Below are 23,752 nucleotides of genomic sequence, written 5' to 3' on the forward strand. Positions count from 1 at the left end.
GAGATTTACTGTATTTTAAGTTGTCTAAATACAAAAGTAAACAGATTTCCCTCTTTGAACTTTGTATCTTGTATGAACTCAATTGTTGAGTTTGTTTGTCCTCTCTTTCTCCTTTTAACAACCTGAAGACAACTTTGTGAGTGATAGTGCTGGATAATGTTGGAACATCTGTATGAGATTCTCAAAATAACTTTCTTCTAATAAAGTTGTTATTATTCAGGAAAATTTTTTATGTTGCTTCCTCTTTTCCCGGCATTTCTGAAAGACGTCATTAAACAGGGAATATGTTTTATGAGTAATCATCTAGACAGATGGAAGATGCGGTCTTTGGCCAGGGACATATACATCAGTGAACCCATGGGCAAGACAATATTACAGATCAACCTATCTGAAAGCTGTTTGAGGAAACTGCTTTGTTTGTTTATTAGGGTACAACATGCTTATTTCAAGAATGTCCCAAAATAATGACAATACAAATTACCACAGGGCATTGGATTTTGGCTAATATTCATGATGAGTTATGACACATAACTGACCTCCCCATCATAGCTGAGCATTTATATTGTCACAAACGTGGTTTAGACACCTCCCAAATAAATGCCTAAAAATACAGTCAACTGTTGGAGCTTTGGGGCCCTGGGATAAAACCTTCCCCTTGTTTAAAGACCCCCTGAAACGTTGCTTCCTCCATAAAACCTTCCCTAACGAAGTGGAAATGGGAACCAGATGTTCTCAAACTTCACTACAAAGATAATCATATTTACTCTACAACCTAAGATACCATCTAGGACCAAATTTGTGCAAACTGTTAATACAGCAGTCACTGAACACTGTAGCTGGAAGAAAAACTGAAAATTCTGTAGGGCTTGTAAACTCCAAGGGCAGAAGCTGGGAATGGTTCCTCTTTTTATCCATAGTATTTAGCACAGATCTGGTATATAGGAAGCGCTGAGCAAATGATCCCGGAAATAATTGATGCCAATCTTCCCTTTTATTTATTTGATAATCAAGGTCCAAGAAGGAAAAAGGAGTCACAGAGAATTGGTACCAGAATTTGGACAATCTTGTCCTTTTATATTCCAGCACCCCCGCTTGCTCATGGCTCCTTCATTTAGTATCTGTGTATATTGTGCCTACGCTAGAGTGCTGAGACTCTAAGAGGTTCTGAGAAGCTGGTGCTTAGATGCTGCTGCCACCAGTAGGGACAGAATGTTCATATAATAGCTAAGTTTAACACTATGACTTCTTAGGGAAGCAGCACAGACAAGAGAATCAACTATGGAAGCATCTGGAATTAAATCCCAGACCAGGTTACCCAAACTTATTGAGTCATTTTTTTCCCTCATTGAGTCATTTTTATTTATACATCCTTCTATTCATCTATCTGGCTTCCAGCCATCTATCCATATCTATTTACAAGCATAGCTTGCAATTATTAGATGTGATTTTAAATGTTTTCATATTTACATAGTCTTAGCTTTAACTGTGACACAGACCTTGCAAAATGCCCAGGCTCATATTGTAGGTGAAGAAATAAAAGCACAAAGTACCTTGTACCAGTTCACAGGGAGCAGCAGGGTGGGGATTTAGACCTTGGCCCATTTGATGCTAGAGGCCTTGTCCCCATCACTGTGCCCTCAGCCTCTTTTCTGTAAAGGACAAAGACAAATGTCATGCTTTGCCTTAAGGAGCCTGGAATGCAATGAAAGAGGCAACCACACTAATCATCGCTAAAGTAGGAATGCCCTCCATAGTTCTTGGGAGGGTTAAGTAGAATTATAGATGTAAAGCACCCAATACAGTGCCTGGCACAGCCAACAAGTACAAACACTCTCATAAGAACCACTCTAGGTGAGGGGAGAGGAGTTCATTAGCTGCTCTGGAATTCCCCCACTGCTCTACTAAATTAGAACACTCCATCCATCTCTCCATTTGAATTGTATAAACAAAATAGAAAAATACTTCTCCTTTATCCCATGATAGATCATCATGGCTTTAATAGTTAAACAAAATGTATTAAAAATCAGTTGGCAGGGAAGGAGGGAGGGTAGCAGTCATCGTAATCATGAATATGGAAGGAGATTAGGAAGAAAGCACCCTGGGAAGGGAATTGTCAAGAGGAAGTGACCAGGGAAGAAGGGGCAGATGCTTCAGAAGCACCCAGCCTCCAAATTAGTTACTGCATCCTAGGCCTGGGCAAACATGGATGGGTCCAATCCAAGCACACAAGGCCTCATGACTCAGCAAGTGGTTCAATTTTGTGAGTCATTTCTGGAAAAAGAAAATCCATACCATGGCATTAGTCCTTCAGCTGACATTTTTCTACCTCATGAAACTAGGTTGGGTTTTCCAAAATCCTTCCAGTTAATTTGAAGGGATAAACATCTAACTTTCTGTTTTTGAACTTGTTAGTTGTACTGCTGTGCAGGATTGCACAACTGCTCTGGTTTAACCCCAGAGGTTCGTTTCAGTCGAATCCTTTGGCGTGAGTTGTCTGAAAGCCTGCACAAAGCCATCCCAGAAGTTCTCATGGAACTAGGTTACATTTGGGCTTGTAATGAATATACAGCAATTAATCAGGGATCTGACCAGCCAATATCATGACTGGAAAAAGGATTAGGCAGCTGAGCTATGACCAGACCAACAAATATCTGACTCAGTTTAGAAGAAAAGCTTTAAAGGCAGTTGCTTCATTAAAATTAAAATCTCATTTTAATGGGCAGAGACAATAGGTAGATAAATTCTGTCAGCAAAAATTAGAATAGTTTATAAAAACATTATGCCAAGAATAAAGAAAGGCAAAGCTATGCCTATAGTGTGTGTGTGTGTGTTTTCTTCTGAGTATTTCATGGCATTTTCATACACACCTGCCACACTGGAAATCTCTTCCTATGAGGACCCATAAAGTCAGATTAATACCATTGACAATGATTTGGTATTGATTTCATACAGACTTGGCTTAGATTTACATTTTGACATAGATTTAGTTTCCAGATGAGTCATGGAATTGTACTGATTTTCATTAGCCCTGTGTTGGAATGGTGTTCTTTACTGTGAATTCTCTCCCACTTCCTTTCTCCTATAGAACTCATAGAAACATAGTAATGCAATCACAAAATAAATGGTTTTCTCATTGAAGCCTACAGTTTATAGGTTCCCTAATTCTTTCCTTCATTGAGGTATTCCATGCAGTTGTCCTCTAAATGATACTCCAGGGTCTTGACCAATAAAGGGCAGACTCATATACTGCTTTCAGGCAACACATCTTAGTGTGCCAAGTGATTAACACAGTTGTCCTAAATCTACCAATAAATACAGAGGAACCCTCAAAATGGCAGTTCTGTGAGCTCATGATCGCCCTTGGGTCAATAAGTGAGCTCTGGAGAAGGATATTTAGAAGCAAGGAAATCAGAACATCAGGTGTCTTATGATGTTCTCTTCAAGAAAGTCCCTAGGCTTGACACAGTCACACTGACATTAATGCTGTCATAGCCAAATTCACCAGCTTTGTGAAATAGCTCTTCTCAATCCTTTGCTTTCCTTTCTGTGTAGAAGGAAAAAGGATGTATATATTTCTTTGAGGAGGTAAGAACAATTGTAATGAAGACAATTTTTTTTTAATTCCACTGTTTTTACTCGATGTTTCTCTGACGAGTAAGGCTTGTATTATTTTAATACCTCAAGACAGTCATATTTTATAGTTGTAGAAAGCATTCACATATCTTAAATACATGAGAATTTTTAAAAGAAGACTTCGAATCCCTAAGTCACTGAACATTAGGTCTGGGACTAGAAAGCTTGGAGATACTAGGGATTTTTAAATCAATTCTTGGATTTTGGCTTTACAAAAATGCCTACTTTTCTTTTGTTTCTGAACATCAGAATACATCAGTGTTTCAAAACCATTTCTAATGTATTTGTGTCAAATCAGTCTCTATTAAACAAGATATACTACTAGCATGATAGGTAGTATTGTTCTTGCCATGGCCAGCTTCCCCTCCAGTCGGGCATTCTGTTAGTGTGCTTCCCAGAAGAGTCCTATAAAGGGAATGTTTTCACCCATTGCTATAGGAAGAAAACCATGGCTCAGAATGATGGTGTCCTAGGCCTAAGTTTGCCAGGAAGGACTGGCAGGGCAGGGCCTCCTCTCTATTTCCAGCCAACCCTGCAGTGGGACAAATGGGCTGTCTTCGCTCTGCCATAAGAGTGGGATGGCTTCATTCCATCATGCGTGCACACCACAAAGGGCTGGACTGTGCAGGAATAGTACTCTCCAAATAGCAACTGGGGCAAATGTCACTCTCACCTGCTCTATTCTTCCCATTTAAAAGTCCACATAGCCTCTCCTTCCGACCAGCCCTGTACTGAACTGCAAGTAGGACAAGCAACACCTCTAAATGAGGTGTGTGTAGGGTAGGTAGCCCCCAGGGTTCAACCAAGCACCAGCATTTCCATGGATTGCAGAGCCTCAGGTCAGTGTTGCTCTAAGGATCTCATGGATGGGGCCTTTGACTAAAGATCAGAGATGATTTCTCTTTCTGTTAGAAAAAGAAGAGTTTTGGTAAACAAAGGTACTTTTTATTTTATTTTATTGTATTTTATTTTATTTTTTAATTTTTATTTATTTATGATAGGCACACAGTGAGAGAGAGAGAGAGAGAGGCAGAGACACAGGCAGAGGGAGAAGCAGGCTCCATGCACCGGGAGCCCGACGTGGGATTCCAACCCGGATCTCCAGGATCGCGCCCCGGGCCAAAGGCAGGCGCCAAACCACTGCGCCACCCAGGGATCCCAACAAAGGTACTTTTTAGATTTCTCCCATGGGACAACACATCATTGATAAACTGCCCACTGTCTGATCAGAGCTGTCTGCACCAAGAATCAATGTAATCGTGTGTGTGTTTTTAAAACCGAGCTTGGGGGCAGCCCTGGTGGCTTAGCGGTTTAGCGCTGCCTTCAGCCCAGGGCGTGATCCTGGAGATCTGGGATCAAGTCCCACGTCGGGCTCCGTGCATGGAGCCTGCTTCTCCCTCTGCCTGTATCTCTGCCTCTCTCTCTCTCTCTCTCTCTCTCTCTCTCTGTCTCTAATAAATAAATAAAATCTTTAAAAAAAAATAAAACTGAGCTTGGATTTCCCAGTATTACATTTGTTTCCGGAGTGAGTTAGGCTCAGCAAACAATTATTGGGCTAAGCCTTGTTTGCCCATTTGATGTATTTATTAGTAGTGGATTTACTTCACTATTATTAGAAATATAACTAGTTAATTATAAAATACATGCTCACCACACAGGGTTTGAGAAGTACAGAAATGTATCAAGAATAAAGCAAAATATTTGTTCTTTACTCAGAGGGGAATACTCACTATTAGACATGCCTGTGCATTTCTTTCCAGTATTGTTTTGTAAATCTGTATGTTTACACACACATGTACACAGAGAACAGAATGTACATAAAATGTTACATTCTGATTTTAAAACTAATTTTTTTATTATATTATTAAATTTCATTTTGACCACAATTTTATAATGGCTTCCTATCCTTCGGAACTTTGATTACTTTCGCCACCACTTTACTATTGTGGGTATTTTGGTTCTTCTTTTCCTCATTATAGATAAAATTGCAGGTCGCTGACCAATTTAGGTTATAATCTTTCCACAAAAGAGGATTATTGGGTTAAAACATGCAAGTGTGAAAATTCTTCATATATACTAGCAGTGTATTCTTGGAGGTTTTTCAGTTTTTTAAACCAATTTTCATGCCTAACAGTGTAAAAGCTATGAACTAAAAATAAATAAATAAATAAAAAAAACAACCACCATATTTTTATAATTGAATTCTGGTTCTTACTTTGCTTTTATCCTTATTATAAAATCCTGTGAAAGCTTCAGTATATATGAAAATGGGATGAAACTTAAACATTTTTTCCAGATATATAAGTAACCACATATTATGAGGTTTTAAAAACTTAACCACTTAGCGTTTTCAAACAAGAAATGCAAACACCATCCTGCTTCTGAACGGAACTCCATGGTCCCCCCATCAATCCACATGGGGCTTACACTGGAGTTCTTGCGTGCTGTTCTTTCAGCCATCCTGCCATTGGGAAGCCATGCACTTTGAATCTGAGGGGTTTGCATTTCTATATTTATGGTCTCAAACACAGAGCTGGATAGGGACATGGGAGAGGGGTTGGCCAAGACTCACATGGATATGAAACTGGCCAAATATACCTTCTTCGTCAGCTGTCCTGGACTGCCATGGATACACCCACACAGTGGGCCATGGGAAAGCTGAAGTGGCTAGACTTGCTCTGGTTTCTGCTTCCCTGGCCTTATTCACAAAACAGATCTATTAATTCGAGTGGCAGCCTGAGTTCAAGTGGCTGCTACCATCTTACAGACTCAGTGTAGTCAATCTTAACAGCCCCAACTTGGGAATGCATATAAAAGATGCCTGTACTTTTTCTCATAAAACAGTAAATGATAAGGGGGGTAAAAACAGGGTTATCAAAACAAGATATAATAATTCATACACAAAGCCAGTAAAGGTAAAAGCAAATGAGTCATAAACCAGAACCAAATGTAAATAGTTACCACCTCTAGTTTTGTACTTCATTTGCACGGATTTCACCAGTATATAACTGTAATGGAACACTAAAATCACTAGACCTACAGTTCTATGAAAACAGCAGCTTTGCAAACTTTCAATTTTCTATCTTCAATGACGATTAATTCAACATTTCAAAGTACAGAAGTTAAATGAGGCGAAGAATGATAAATGATGCCCATGATCGCTGAAATCTGATTACCCAGAGATAAGAACAGGCCAGATTCTACTTGTACAAGTTTGTACCTAAAGCATGAGACAAATGAAAGAAAGAAGAGGGGAAAAAAAGTAAAAGGGGAAGAAAAACTTTAGGGAAATGAATGCTTCCATTTATCCCTCCTAAATATAATATAAACAAGGACACAAAGAAAATGCAAATGGCTTCAGGATCCCATGGACACTCAGGGGGGGATATTAATAAACCAGTTCCATCCTGAAAGAAAACCCCCAAATCGACCTCCATTTAAGAAGCTAATTTATGCACTCCTGAGTCCTCATACAAGTTAAGCAGCACAGAATATCACAGCAGGCGTAGAACAACAGATCTTGAGCCCTGCTGTGTTTGTTCAAGAAGGCAAGTTAGCTATTCCTAACAGGAAACAAAACATGTAGTCAGGCTATTAAACAGGGATCGTTTTGCCATACTGTGCAGTCCTGAATGCATCAATTGCTGTCCCAAACAGGATTAAAGATGTGGTTTTCTTTAACTCTGGTTTTGGGAAAAATGCTTATGCTGCTCAGAATTCTCAGACTGATATTAACTAATCTAGTGCCGGGCAAGAAAGAGCACTTTTGAAACTTTCACAAAACACTCTCTGACAAAGAGTGACAAAGTTGTGTCAAGGCAGTGCAAAATAAAGGCAAGGGGGTACCGATGGGTGAAGAGTTAACCCACATACACAGCCAAATTTGGAATTCCCCCAAGAGTATTTTTGCCTTTAAGTATTCCAGGCCCCCACTCTACAGTGATTAACCATGCAGTGAACAACTGACATTTCTTTCTTATGGACAAAAATCCACCTCAGTGAATAAGCAGTTTGAAAAAAATGGACTATTCTTCCAATGAACGACAATTGCAAATGGTTCTGGGTAATTCTGCTGTGTTATTATTATAAAATGGGATCTCCTCAATATTTTTGTAGAAGTTAAGAACTACTATATAAGGGAAAAAAAGGGCAACTTTCCTTGCATATGGATCTTTCTTCATTGTTCAATTCAAGGACAATCAATCCACTGGAGAAAGTGGTTCAATTTCCACTGTAAAGAACAGATTTGTGATGGCTAGAGGGCATCAGATCTGTATTGCTACATAGTTTTTAACCAAAACTTTAGGACACTTCCCTGCCTTCGGTGAAAATATTTAATACAGATTGGGCATATCACCAGTTGGTACTTATCTCAATGTAATATCAAGAGTTGAAATTTATAGATTCTATAAATGATCTCACAGGTGCTTAAGAATCACAGGAGAAACAAAATGAAACTCTTTTTGCAAACCATTCTTCTAGAAAATAGTCATAAGTTAGAAGATAAGTTTTGAAAGACCCTCAAAATATCAGAATTATGAAAACCATAACCTCTAGCCAACAATCATTAATGACTAGCATACATATGAGGGACACCCAAATGGGACATTTTTAGTGATAGATCAGCTAAGAGATTAAAGTAAGCATGTTTACAGAGACATAAGTATTTAAAATATTTATGGAGAAAACAGTTGCAGATGATACAAAGAGGGATTCCAACAAAAACACAGCACAAATGCAGACACCATATGGTCCAATGTATGCACCCATGACCTCATGTGAAAAGCAGGCCAAAGATGTTAACAGCTGGAGGTGCCTCCTTTTTACCCCCTGAACAAGAAACTCTTGGGTTTGGAAGGGGCTCATTATAATCATGTCCATGGCTGGGTGAAATCTCTGGGTAACGTCAAAGGCTTTGGGAAGAAATCTCTCAAAACAATTGTTCCTGGAAGCCTTTGTTTTGTTAGGGTTTCAAGCCCACTCTGCATTTCCTTCTGACTCTGTGTAAAAGGTGAACTCAGGTAATGCAGAGTATTTAATGAAATAGAGGAGCATCACATATCTTCCTAGTTCTTTTGTCATCTCCTGATTATTTACTAGGCTTGAGTCAGAACCACAAATCATTGTGGAGGCCCCAGACCATCACATCACATAGGATATTCTAATTTGCTCTCTTGACCTGCTGCTCTAGAGCATCAGAAGCCAAGACAAACAAATGGCAGTAGAATCTCTTAAAGTTTTGTGTCTAGTTTATGTCAGGTTCTGTGCTGGGCATAAGTAAGAGAAATAACTCTCAGAACAAAACTGGAAAACTAGTCTATTGTTCTTGTTAAACAAAAGGAATCCTAAAGCTTAGAGAAGTTAATTAATGGTCACAAAAGGATGGAGGCTAGGATGCAAAACCCCCCTCCCCCATAATCCTTTGCTAGTCAAGCAGCAAGACAATGTGTTTGAGGGGAGCTAATACTCTTAAAAACCTTATCTTTCTAAAAGCAGAGTCTTCTGTAAGAGTCACTGAAGTAATGCTTGGGATGGAGAGGGGAGAGCATGAGGGCACAGGTACTCATACATCAGCAGCTGAGACTAGCTGCCCCGAGGGAGGGTGTCTTCCACCTGCAGTGTGACTCTTCAGCTGCCTTCACCTTCTAACCCAGATACCCAAGGTTTATATTTAAACTCCTTCTCCAAAGAACTGAATTGGCCAGAAATGACTCCAAGAAGTTCTGAAACCATTTTATGCAGGGCTCTTAATAATTTTTAAGGTAAATACCTTTCTCTATTTCAATAAGAAGACGATTTGTAGCCATGGTGAGAAATAGGAGGGAAGAGCTATTCCTTGTGATATGGGGCTGCACAGTGAGTCCTTGGGCAGTCAGTCCAGCATCTTTTGGAAAGGCACTGGGGCATCCTCCTCAATTACAAACTTTCTATTTGCAGGGCATGTGATGTGAATGACAGAAGGAAAGAGGGCAGGGAGTGAAGTGCTATTGAAGAACCATGTGTCCCAGCGACCTTTGGTCTTACCATATTCTGTGTGGGTTTGTTTTGAATCTTGGTTTAAAATTCCACGGCTGATGGCACCTAAAATTCATGAGGAATCTTCTACAACAGAATGCTTCTGTATATGGATCAGTGGAAATTTGATGAAGAAATGCCAGGAAGTTGAGGCCGGTCTAGTTTTAGGCACTAAATTTGTTAAGTCTCTTTACAAAGAAATTTCAAATGTGGGCAATTAAGAAAGCATGACCTGTTAAAGATGCCAATCCTTCCAGATAATGTGAAATTTTGACCATATATTTACTCTGGAAGCTGTTGTTCTACTCAAATACTTTAACTTTTAATGAAGTGTTCAGTCTTTTTGTGATGGCACTCAAGTGTAATCAAACATTACCACAAGCCAAGTCACACACTAGCATGTCTCGCCTTGTTTAAATATCTCAAATATATTTGAGTAATTGTGTAATGATTTCTAGGCCTCTGGTTGTCCATATGGTCTGAACAGACTGTCTTTTGTAGAGCAGTTGTGCTATCTCTCTCAACAGGAAGGAATCAAATCATCTTTGCTCCAAACTGGAAAGCTTGGGAGGTACTGCTTACATTTCGGGGAGGTGCCTTACCTCAACTCTTGAAACAAAACCAACCCACATCTGGCCCCCAGAAATCACTGTGTCTTCTGGAAATCTTGCTTGTGTTTGTGAAATATCCCAGAATAAGTCAGCAGGCATCATGTGTCATGTTTTCTTCCATAACTGTCCTTAGGATACAATGACATGCCATGGGGACAACACAGCAAAGCCAGCATGGCAATCACATGGAATCTTACTGGACAGAGAACAGTCTACACGGTGAAACCAGATCATCTCAGACAGACAATGAGGACCAGTGAAAGGGTCTGAAATTGGCAAGAACTTTGCTCTAATGCTCTCCAGGTGGTACAGGCAATGAGACAAGCAAAGGAGCTATTGATTTTGCAATTAATGAAACTCATGGGGAGTCTTCAGAGATTTGGCTTAAGAGCCCAGAATCTATACACTTAGTCACTGGGCCTTACAAATTATTCACATTAGCTGCATCCCTAGGAAAGTACCTCAGGGAAGACCTGGAATGCTATGTTTGAAGGACTGTGCTAAATTTACTCTTTGAGAATTCTTAGTAAAATGGTTGGGTACAGAGCTGTCCTCAAACTACTGTCCATAAGAAGGTTCTTTGATGGGACAAACTGGGCAGGGAGACAGTGGACAGATGAATTTGTTGGCCTTTCTGCTCCTGTCCAACCTCAAGTTTTTGAAGTTTTAAGAGGGAAAACCATTTCACTGGTCATGAACAGTACTGAATGCACAAAATCATGGAGACATGCACAATTTGCAAGTTCTGGGGATGACTGCAATGTGATGGAAAAGAGTTTACCTTTTGTGCCTGAGGGAGCTGAAAAATAACAGGAAAACAAAACAAAAAGAAAAGAAAAAAAACAATCATTACCTAAAAAGTCAAGATTAATCGTAAAACTTCATTTGGTCACCACTGGCAAATGGAAAAACCAAAACTGGGAGAAAAAGAGGGAAATAAAACTAAAGCCAAGTCATTTCCCCAAATTAAGCTATGGTGTTGATTATTCAACCTGCTGTCTGAATCTGTAGGATCAACAGAAAATCTGTGAGCACATGTTTTGGGAATCACCATGCCTGTGCAGGCAGTTTGGCAACTTCCTAGAGTGCTAGACCTGAGGTTCTTCTGTTCTGCAGTCCCAAACACACATTTCCAAGGCCCAATTCCTCCTTCTTGCATGCCAATGGTTTCCTAGTGGAGAAGGACTGCCTAGAGACATTTGGCATTGTCAAAACCGGGGAGGGGAAGGGAGGGAGCCAGAGCTCTTGGCTTCTTGTGGGTAGAGACCAGGGATGCTGCTAAACATCTTATAGTGCACGAAATAGCCCTCACAAAAAAGAATTATTCAGCCCACATGTTGATTGTGCCTAAGGTTGAGAAACCTTTCTGTATATAAAGGTAAGACCATTAGAAAAATGTTCTGTTTTTAAAGTCAATTTTTCTTGCTTTGTAGCACATTAACTGCTCTCTTTATTGGTGGTTAAGGAAGCATGCACAAGGATTTGTGCACTTGAAGTAAAGCTGATACTCTAAGAGCAACGAAAAGACAGTCAGTTAATCCATAAAATAAGACATAATAGCTTTCCAAATGGTACAGGCAAGAAACTGAAATTATAGGTATATGGGAAAAGATGAACATTTATGAGACATACTTGTCTATTTTTCAACATTGAGATTATTAGGCTGTGGTTTAATGCCACTGTATTTGTGACTGCCATTAGAGCATGTGATGTTTTGAAAAGCATTTTTCCACTCTGAAATAGAAATTACATTATCTATGTATTAAATACCAAATCTAGGAGTTACATCATTTTCAAGACTTACTTCCCATCATAGAGACTAACATTTATTGTGTGTGAGCTGGTCACCAGGCACTGTTTTCAGCTTTTTATTTGCAATGTCCCACCAATAAAAGCAACCCAGTACTAGATACCCTTATTACCCATTTTACAGATGGAAAATAAAATGGAACCTGGAGGATAAGTAATTATATACTGTCCCATAGATAATAAATTGTAGAGCTGGGTTGCCTGACTTTAGAATGTGCAAATTCAACCAACTCACACAATAAAGGCCATGAATGCTAGGAAATTAGACAGCAGACTTTTCTCTCTGTCTCTCTAGAGCTTATAACATTGGAAGTGCCAGAAGATGCAAGACCACTAAACCAGAAATCCTAGGGTCTCATTTGAACCTTTTGCCTTTCCCGTTCATTTAACCCTGGGAAGAATGTGCTCTTTATCTGCACTAAGACCAGGGCTTCCTAAAGCCCTGTACCTGTGGATAGAGCCCAGCAAAGGACAGGAGGTATAGACCCAAACCAACAAGATGTCTTGGATCTCAGAGACATCTACAATATAATTGGAAGTATATCCATGAAAAGCAGGCCCAACCTCGCCAACACTCATTTTTCAAGCAATTTTATCCCCAAAGGTCTCCCAATTTAAGGAAACAGGAATAGTACAAGCATACTTTTCTGATTCTTTTATCCTACTTATGGTTATGGTGACCAGTATTCAATAAGGAAGCTTATGAGTTCCTCCAGTGCTTCTTAAAGAGTTCAGAAAATATGTATTAAGAGGTGAGAAATTGAACCTAAAATGAGGGATCCCTTCAAGTAAAGTCTCTTGAATATTAAATATTTTTTCATATGACAGAAAAGAAACCTTAGAGACATGAACATTAAGGGAATGATAAATGCACATTTCCTTAGGAAAGCATTTGTGTTGAATCACAGCTTGTCATATGAAATGCATGGGGGGCCCAGCGAATTACAAATGTTTGATGAACTGTAAAATAAATACCAAGGTTCAGCCCTGCACAAATTGCTGGACTTGACAGGCCTCTGAAAGGAGAGCTACCCTTCCTTTCTTTCTGGAAGCTTCATCTCAGTTGAGCAGGAAACACCTCTTTTTGACTCATGCATTTAAGCACAAGAGAAGGAAAATGAGAGACTAGGACTTTGTGGTGATGTCCTTAGTTTAACACTGTCCTCAGACTCTCCACAAAACATATATTTTCCTCAAGAAATAACTCATGAGAACAAAGAGCCACTTTCCTATCGGTGCCTTGAAGGAAGAGAAATTATAGCTTGCAGTGCCCTCAACAGGTTGGACCTGAGAAGGAGCTTCAGAATAGAACCCAGCAAATTTAGATCAGATCATTAGCAGCCACAGATGCTACTACTTGGGAGTCAGCTCCCCTGTCGATACATCATCCCCCCAACAGTCACAAACTATACGCATGCCTGAGCTGGGAATCTGACCAGCCAGATACTTGAAGTCTCTGGCTGGAGTCTTGAGGCACGTGCCTTCCAGCCTTTGGCCAGATGCTTGTCTGTAAAAAGGGATGGTGGAGGGAGGGCTGGGAAATGGGCCAAATCTGGGATGGCCAATAGATTTCGTCTTGAGAGCCAAGTCTGACTGATTAGTAATGGCTGTCTGGAGGGCCATGTTGAGGAGGATTCTGAAGTTATGTCTGAGTTTTGTTGGAAAGAATGTAAGAGCCAAATAGCAATGTCCTTTGTGGGCTAAAAACTAAGGAATGGCAAACCATATCCCTGGACACGATGATCTCTCAAGGTCTTCCTGCACTTTTTCTTTGTAGTTCTGAGTACATCTACGATTTGTATGCCGATATTTGCTTAATGTCTCTCCCCTGCTTGGTCAAAAGCACCATGAAAGCATGAGGGTATTTACCCTCTATGCAAGTCTTTAAGAAGTTCTCTAAGCTGTTCCTGTAACCGGTGTCCTCCTTGTTAAAGAAGGTACCCTGTTTCTAGGTTATGTTTAAGGCAGATGCTAGGGAAAGAGAATCGGGGTAACTGCCTTGAATCCACATTACCTCCACAAACACACCATGTTGATAATCCAAGCTGGCAGCTTTCAAGAGAAAAAGAAATCTCTCTGCCAGAAGTATGGACATGAACTCTTGGATTCCCACATACCTGGTGTGGGTGTCTATATATGTACCGACTGTCTCACTAACCCATGGATTCACATGAAAGCAGCCTGGAAACTTCTCATCATGTGGCCTATGGTGAGGCAACATCTCTTTTGAAAAAGTCACCTTGTTAGGCATTGTCAACCAGCCTCCAAGTCTCTGGATCTGTTTCTTCACTTACTACATAAGGGTCTACACTGGTAGCTTCAGTTTCCTTCCAGGCTAAACACACCCAAGGTATATGATTCTGTATCCAACTGTGCACACCCTCCAGTTACTTTTTGGAAGGAGGAAGGAAGGAAGGAAGGAAGGAAGGAAGGAAGGAAGGAAGGAAGGTAGTGGTATGCTCCAGGCTCCCATATTCCTAGAGAAAAGCTGGGTCCTAAATGCATCCATGAGATACCTGACATTCAAATGTGGAAAAAAGTGAGAAAGTGTCTTTCAAAAGAGAATGAAGGAGAGGAAAGGTGATGAAGCTGAAGATGACAGCACAAGCCACTCTGTAGGGGACACTCTCAATGGACCAGGTATTTGAGCACTTGTTCACCTTGCACAATGTTGGTCCTCCTCACAGTGGACCTCCAGGTTAGAACTCCCTGGTTGACAGATGAGGAAACAGATAACATCTACCTGGCCTAGGTCACTTAGCTGGGAAATGCTTGACCTGAGGGTCAAAGTCAAGTCTCTCTGAAGGCCCACCTCTTTTTTATCCATCAGGCTCAAGGTGCTGCTCCTCATGCAGACCAAGGGCTTGAGCACCAACCCAAGCTCCTGACGGACTTGGGGACTTCTCAGGCTGTTCTGTCTGGGCATATGCCATACTGGAAAGGGGACCAAGAAGTTCTGGCACCACCCCTTCTGGGAGAGTTTGGATGGAGATGGAAAATCCAGCTTACCACTTTTCTCAGCGTGTGGTGCATGATGTAACCACGTAGCATAAATATTTACCATGTCCTCTCCTGTCACAGACATTTACGCTTGTTCTTTCCTCATACTGGAAGTCTCCCTTGTGCCCCTCCTTGCGGCGCGCCTAGCAAATGCCTACTTCTCTGGTCAGTTGTCATTGCCTCAAAGAAGCCTTGTCTGACCTCTTGCATCATGTGCCCTCTCACATGCCCTCATAATACCACATGCGTCCCATTCATGGTACGGTTACTCCCTCTTGCATTAACTGCTTTTCCTATTTTGGTAATAGAAACCAAACTTTTACCCAGGGTCAGCTAACTGACCCTCTTAGAGCTTGGTGTGCCTAAATTCAGTCATGGTCAATGAGATATCCATGGATGTGGCTTTTCCAGAGAGTGTCCTTAAAAGGACTCCCTCCACTCCATCCTGCTGGTGAAGACAGCAGTAATGACAGGCAAACATAACAGCTATGGCCAGCTATCTACCATTCTAACTGCTTCACTTCTATCAACTTAATCAAAACTTACAGGAACCTTATTAGGTAAATTCTATTATTGCCCCAGTTTTGCAGATGATGGAACTACAAGGTCACATGGCCAGAAAGCAGCAAAGACAGAATTTGAGAAAGGTGACCAATAGGAAGGGCAGTGAATATTCCAAATAAGAAATAATGGAGAACTGAATCAGGGTGCTTGTGGTGGAGGTGGCAGGCAGTGGTATGACCTTAGATCTATTTCAGAGTAGAGACAGTGGAGACTGAAATGGTAATATGTAAGAAGGAGACATCACGAGTGCCTCCAAGGGTTTTGATCCATGCAAATGCAAAAATGGAAGAGCCATTTACTGAAAAGAGGAAGGCAAAAGGAGGAGAATATTTGAGGAAAGCAATTGAGTTGAATTTTGTCTGCAATTGACAGTTTTAGGGTGCCTCTTAGATTTGCAGGCAGAGGTGTAGGGTGGGCAATGTGGTCAATGTCAGTATGCCAATAAGGTCACTCAGAGAGTGCATGGAGAAAGAAGAGAGTCTGTGCCAGGGACAGAACAGGAATATCTCACCAGGTAGAGGTCTGTGAGTCTAAAGGAGCCAGTCAAAAGAGCAGTGAATAGCCAGGGGGGAGGTAGGAGATCAGAGAGTGCTCTGAGTCCCTAAAGCTAAATAAAGGTCCTTCAAAGTGAGACAGTACCTCCAGCAAGGGAAGGGAGCCCTTTTGTTTTAACTTTTGTTATTCATTTCATTTCTATCTCAGATTTCTGCACAGAGTCATGGAGCAATGGAGGGGATGTCCATCCATCACTCTCGCTCAATGAAGTTCCAGAGTTGAATGGACTCCTTTTCAAAAATAAAACTCCAATTAAAGATCTATTGATCAAAACAACACATTTCACTATGAAATATGTAAAGACCAAATGGGAAACAAAGTATTTTCCTGCCAACTGTGTAAAACAAAAAAAAAAAAGCCTGGCCTACATATGTTTATTCCATTTTGTAAAACTGGCCCTTTGCCTCAAGCCTTATGAATGAGCGATAAATCCCTGCTTGCTGCAAAGTTTCCTTGTGTTCATTTATTTTTCTTGTGCATGTTTGCATTTATAATCTTCCATTCTTCTCCATTAAGCAATTTGGATAAAGATCCCTATTCCTCTTATATATCAGAGGAAGTTCTGCTAATTGGCTCAAACTCTAAAACCCACACATCAAGCATAGAAGGTCTCTGATGAGCTAAGATTTGGCAGTGTAGTTTCTGTCCCACATCCATCTACTTCCGCCACCACATGCCAAGCCACCATGGTTGCTCTTCGTCTCCTCACTTTGACTCCTCCCCCCAGTCCTGTCTCTATACTGCGTCCAGAATAATCGAAATATATAAACCTGGTACTTTGCCAGTGCTCACTTGCCTCAAAGGCTTTATATGGCTATTTTATCTGATTGGCTAATGCTCTGTCCCCTGCCCAAGTCAATTCCCTAACACTGCCTACAAGCCTGGCCTTACCAATTCTTACCCATCTGTCAGATTTCAGCTCTGGTGGCATCTACTCTGACTGAAGTCCCTATCTCAACCGAGTGTCTTTCTATAGCATCATTTAGTTTATTCCTCTCTTAGCATACATCACCTTCTGTAATCTTCTTGTTTATTTTTTAATTACTTCTCCACATAAGAATTTAAGAGTCGTCCAGGGCCCACATCTATTGTATTCATTGTTTTATCATTAGGGACTACACCTGTTCTATATCTGGCCCTTGTTAATCGTTCAGTACATATTTGTTGGAGTTATAGAGGAAGGAAGGAAGGAAGGAAGGAAGGAAGGAAGGAAGGAAGGAAGGAAGGAAGGAGAAAGGAAAAGGAGGAAGGAGGGAAGGAGGGAAGGAGGGAGGGTTGTGGGGAGAGGGAAAAGAGAGAAGGAAAAGAAGCAGGAAGGAAGGGATGAAGAGGGGAGAGCCTTAGAGTCTGGTAGACCAGATTTCAAATCCTACGTCTACCACTTACAGTGAGGACGTGGACAATAAAAAAAATAATCTCTGAGCTCAGATTTCTCATCTGCAATACTAATAGTAACACTATAGCAAGGGATTAATGTGAGGATTATGTGAGATAAATACCTGCTGAGAACCTACAACAGCCCTTGGCCCATAATAGTTGTTGTTTTTACCCCTTGACCTTGTAACCTCTGGAGTTTTCAGAGTTGTCCCTAACCTTACAATGTATGAGAGATTATACCAATAACCAAGTACCTCGTGGTCCATAAATAGGCCCACAGACCTGGAATCAGGTGTCTGGATAGCCTGGATAAGTTGTCTTAGGCAATATGTGACTTTTACAATGGACATGTGTCTCTTTGTTTTCATCATAAGCACTTTCCTTTTGTAGTAGTTCCTATGTTTTGGGTAAGGCTTTGCTATAAGCTCCTTGATGTGGACAGTGCCAAGACCTAAGCCAACCAACTCATCACTCTCCTCTGGCCATAGCAACTGGCTCAGAGTGGACATGTGACCTAAAAGAATCTAATGAGAACTTTTATAGAAGTCACCAATAATCACATCCCTTTCCTCATTTCTCTTCTTTTCCCTTTGCTCTCTGAAGTAGAGTCTGAGAGGATGCACCTCTGGGAACAGTTCACCAAATGGGGCCTAAGAGTAAAGACAACACTATGAAAGGTGTGAAGTTAGAGAGGCAGAACTCAGTGCCAATGGTGTCATTTGGGCCCCACATCCATCCATGGGACTTAGCTTCTAGTGGCTTCCAGCTTAGTAGGAGCCATGGGGACATCCTGAGTGAACTGAGTTCTCATTATTCCCACAGATACTTGTAGCTGGTCATCTCTGGTATACACCATGGCTGCTCACAACTAGATATTACCTGTCTAGATCAAGGGATTCATCAGAAATTTCCATATTGTTTGCTCAATTTCAAAAACACTGAGGAGAAATGTCCTCAAAAGATTTCCAATGGCTTATGGGAAATTTCCTCACAAAACACAGGGTATCCTATTTTGGTCTTTATGATAATGTTAAATGAGTCAAGAGACAAGAGTGTGTTTTTGTCATTGTCCTGCTCCTCAGAATCTCCTCCTCGCATGGCTTTTATTCAGTCTACTTCCTCTACTTCTTCCTCCTTCTCTTCCTCCTTAAATGTGGGCACCCTGTTGCTCATTCTACAATCCTTCATTGATGCTACCTGTCCAGTCTCATGGTTCAACTAACCCTTGTTCATGGTGGTGATGGCAGTGTGGGGGCAGGGGTGTGGAAAGCAGGAGAGCAGTGGTAGAGGTAGACAACCCTGCAGACTGGAAGACAAGAATAAAAACTGGGTCAACAAAAGAAAATAAACAGAATTGATTTTTCTACTCTAAAATTATTCAAGTCCTCATTGGAATTTTCTTTTCATATCCGAGAAGTCTTTCAAGCTTTGTTAGAAAGACTCACAGGCAGAATGGTTATCTCTGTAATCCAAATTCTCTTGCTTTTATCAGTTTTAGTGTTATCTTATCTGACCACATACAGTTTATTAATGATTTCTCAACATCTAGTTTGGGGTACAAATAGAACTTCAACTTTTTTTTTTCCAACAGTATGTTTAAAAGCAAGAAAAATATGGATAGAAGGACCTTTCTTTGCAACATACTTGCTTTTTAAAGTGTTTCTTTAAAACAAAAATCATATCAGCAATGCATATTCCTTGTAGAAAATCAGATATCAAAGAGAGGCAAAAGGAGACATTTAAGGCCACTTATGACAAGAACATCCATTTTTTTCCCCTAACATCGATTGTTGTTCTCAGTTAATATTATGTTAAATGACTACACAGTATTCCATTATTCAAATACATGATAAATCACTTATGAACTATCTAGGCTGTATTCTCCTTGTCACTAAAGTAAATGACTGCAATAAACATCCTTGTAGTGTGCACATGTTTGTAATAAACATCTTTGTAGTAAAACTGTTGCACATACTCTCGACTTTTCAAGAAGTGAGTTATTAGTTGAAGGGCATTGCATATTTCAGTCCATGTGCTTTCTAGAATGCTGTCCTAATTTACACTCTGAGCAGGATTCCATGTTCACTTTTCAATGTTCACTTCACCACCCTTAAGTCAGCACTATGTATTGTCATCTTAAAAAATCTTCCAGTAATTTTTAAAGGTTAGATTACATGGATTAAATATTTCCACAGTCCAAATGAGTTAAAGACAGAGGATATTCAATTTTAAAATCCCTGAATGACCAAAGGGTTAGCTCTGTTGTGGGTCTCCAGAGAACACTGTCCTGCTTACTGCAGACTAGCACCTCCAGGTTATTTAGTAGAAAATTGATAACTAAAGGTCAGATTTTTCAAACTTAATTTTGGATAAAAAAGACCTGGTATTTTTGTTGCAGCAGTAGAGCCCTGCCTAGATGAAAAACAAGCATGCATAAATTATTCACTTGATGGCAGACATTTTGGGGGATGCTGGAAAATGTGGATTATTAATGGGCAGGCCAGAACAATTCTCACATTACATATAGCTAAGGACTATCAGCTGGGGGAAAGCCCCAGACATTTTGCTTGTTATAATGTTCTAAAAATTCTCACAATAAGAAGTCATTTCTCATCAGGCTCGAACTCTGCATTGTATTGGAAAAATAAGTTTCCAATTAAAATTGTCATTCTTCAGCTTTATTTTGTGTGGTCATCTTGCTGAAAAATTATCTGGAGTTCTGGCAATGTGGGGGAGCCCACGGTTCTATCAGTTTCCTGTGAGAACATGGATTGGTAGAATTGAAAGGGAATTTGGCAAAGTCCAGATAAAACCACCACCATGATGCATTTGTATTTCCTGTTTGAAAACCACATTGGTCCACATGGCAGTCCAGGGATCAGTGTAGATTAAGGAGGATCTGATAGGGAAGGAAGCTCTTTTTTGCAGGATTCATTTTGGAAATATCTGAACAGGATGCAAACCCACTCAGACCTTCTCCTGAACTCCCATCCTACCAGTGTCACTTTTCAACATTGTGACTGCTTCCAGTTGGATACTCTAAGCTGCTGGTTTTAATTAAAACTTAATTTGCAAAAATGTTTCATAATTTATGCATGTCATATAATTCCTCTGAGACTATGAACTTGGAGCCAACTCAGGGCCATATAAGGAGACATTGTACTGAGAAGGTGGGGGGAGGAAAGGGATGTAGGAGGAGAAGTACCAACAGGGGTGCAACAGAGGAAGGTACTGATACTTTCTTTCAGCTTTCCATCACCTGGATCTGCAGCCACCTGGGAGAGACACGGGCCTTGATGTCTGGAAGCAGAGAGCCCATTTGGCAGGTCACAGACACAGAGACCCAGAAGGGTCAGCAGTGGCGAGAACGGTCCTCCAAGGAAGGTCTTACCAGGGGAGATGATGAGCCAAAGAACTTGAAACCCTCCAAAAGAGATGAATGGGTTCCCACTCTCTCCACAAAAGGAGACATTGAAAACCCACAGAGGAAAATTAATGAAAACTCAAGAGTTTGCAATGAAACCATTACTTCACTCAACAGATGTCTTCCAAGAGGAGAGTTTGCAGGGATCTGCCAAACTGTTGAACCACAAAGAAATCTGTGTAGCAACTTAACTAGAAATATTGGGCCTGTAAGAAAGATGACCAGAAAGACCCTACCTTCAATGCACACCCTTTGTTAATTATAAAGTGAATGAATCTCCAGTCACCCTCCACGTCTGCAGTGGAAAAAAATCTATATAGACAGAAAATATCAAAGGGGCCAAAAAAAAGTACACATGTATTCTGCATACTCAAAAAGGATGGGCCACAGTGTCAGTGCTATACTCTTTAGTGGCCAACCTGGTAAGTTATACATTTCACAGCAGATGATCTCTATCTCTACACTATAACTTAAAGGTCCTTCCATTTCCTGCTGCCTATGGAAAACATTATAACCTATTAAGAAAAAGCAAGAGACTATCTTGTCTATCTGCCAAATTTATCTATCAAGTTTGTATCTTCCAGAAGTGAACACAGTAAGTAACTTTTGAGGGTAAAGGTGTGAGCTGTGGGGGACAGATAATCCTCTGTGGATGTTCAAATTAGGAGACCCTTCAGGAAACCCCATACACACTATGTGATTCTTGTCTGTGATTGCAGTTTACAAGTTTTCTTCTATGAAAAATCTATTAACATTTCCTTCCCTTACATATTGGTTTCACCTTGGCCCATCAATGAATATATTTTATGTTCACCTGGAAAGAGAAAGAACTGCCAAAGCCATGTGCTGAACAAGTTCTTCTATGCACCTGAGCACTTTGCAAGTCAAGACTGGATGTCATTTACTAACAATGAAAACATGCACATGCTGAGTGCTTACTTTAAGCCAGGCCAAGAGTTAAGGCCTCTGAATGCATCCTCATGAGAAATTCCCACATAACTCTAGGGACCAGATCTAGTCATTTATATCCCAAAGATGGGGAAACTAAGATTGACTCCAAACCTTGTTTTTGACTCCGTAGGATAAACAAGTCACATGATCCAATTAGGTTTTTTTTCTAAAAATTTCGAATAACCTGTTAATGGATAATGAGAGGAACACAATATAAAACTAAAAATTAAGTGGTCTACTAGTGGAACAGAAGGGAGCTTTGTCCTTCAGTCAAACCTGCTGACACATGGACTACCAGAAGACTACTTTGGGCTTGTTTTGGTCATGTAGAAAGGAGACCTATTAATATGCTAGAACTGCTGACCCCTCAAAATACATTTTGCTCTCCATCCCCCAAATCTGGTGTTTGGCAATCCTTAAGCACGCTTTGCCAAACACATGTTCCTATAATTTTGAAGTCCATGTGTATTTACAGTGAAGTTTTTCTCATGGTCTTGATTAGTTTATAATTAAATCATAAAACAGAGTAACTCTTATCAAATATCTTTATTTCCTAGTGCCTTTTTTTTTCTATTACAGGATTTTCTTTCTCTTAGTTAAGAAAGTCAGGTCTTACCGGTGACACTTGGTCCCACATCTCAAAGAGGCTAATAAAGTTCTGAAGTTCACATTAAAACATATACTTCTGACAGAATCCAAATGCCAAAACCTGAGCTTTTCATATTGAATTCTTAAGTTAGGTAACATGATCAAGGAATAAAGAAAGAGGCATAAATAAGGCCATCTTGCAATTAAACTGACTTAGTGTAGTATTACATTTCAATAAAAATTATCTCAAGTCATATCCAGTAAATTGTCACTGTCTTAAAAAGTTTTTTTAAAAAAAGATTATCATTATTCTCTGGTAACAGTAATCTAAATTCAATGTTTGTTAATCTTGAATAGGAATAAATAAATGAAACAATATAATTAAGTAATCGTGATGATAAAACAAACTAACCCATTAATCAACTTTTATTTATAAATTTCTACTGTGGTCACGATAGCATAACTAGTATTGGATTAGCCCTTTTGACACAAACAGGTAAATAAGTGGACAGGATACACACAAAAAAATTCCTTTGATTTTGGTCAACAATCAACACAGACTTCACTTCCTAGAAGGGCAAAAAAGCAAAGTGAGACTCATGATCACTCCAATACTCTGCCTGGAAGCAGTTACAAGATTACAAGATCTTAGAGTAGGGAGGTTGAGCCCATGAAAAGCCTAGTTGTTGTGCTGAATTGAGGAGGAATTAATCAGAGTTTATAGAGGCTGAGGTGGCTGAAATTTTAAAGATAGAACACTGAAGAGAGAAAGTTATACAAAGAAAGAGTGCCAGAAACTTACAGGGAGGTCTTCTTGAGTTTTTGGTTTAACACTAAAATGACTATGTTTAGGGTGGGACTCCACAGGACTGGTGGGTAAAGCACAATTACAGAGGCAGTGATGGGGTAGGAGGGGAACTTCAATAAAGCTGAAAGCCAAAAAAAAAAAAAAAAATCTATTAGGCTTCAACTATGGCTGGGAATTTACAAGTTCCAAACAGTTAGAATAGAATTTTCTGTTAAAGACCTGGAACATTTGGTAGGAACTCCAGAAAGGTTGTTCCTTGGATTACAACTAAACTAGCCATGGACTGAAAGACACACCTGCTTAACCAAAGCTTAAAACCAAGCATGTAAAGGGCCAAGCTCATACATAAGTAAATTCCCTGGCTGCCAGAATAGAACTCAACACTCTTTAAAGGAAGACAACAAACCCAGACACTTA

At 40.1% G+C, this 23,752-nt stretch overlaps 1 protein-coding gene across 1 annotated transcript in view; it reads right to left on the minus strand.

Moving 5' to 3' along the window:
• The window catches only part of CACNA2D3 (calcium voltage-gated channel auxiliary subunit alpha2delta 3), an 842,189-nt gene that overhangs the window by 226,602 nt on the left and 591,835 nt on the right, over positions 1–23,752 (minus strand). Inside the window, exon 14 of the mRNA XM_055342619.1 lies at positions 11,041–11,058. Coding sequence (XP_055198594.1) covers positions 11,041–11,058 — 18 coding nt within the window. The remainder of the gene's footprint in view (positions 1–11,040; positions 11,059–23,752) is intronic.

This window comes from Nyctereutes procyonoides, unplaced genomic scaffold (genome assembly GCF_905146905.1).
Source record: "Nyctereutes procyonoides isolate TBG_1078 unplaced genomic scaffold, NYPRO_anot_genome, whole genome shotgun sequence".
In the NCBI taxonomy this organism is placed as follows: Eukaryota; Metazoa; Chordata; class Mammalia; order Carnivora; family Canidae; genus Nyctereutes; species Nyctereutes procyonoides.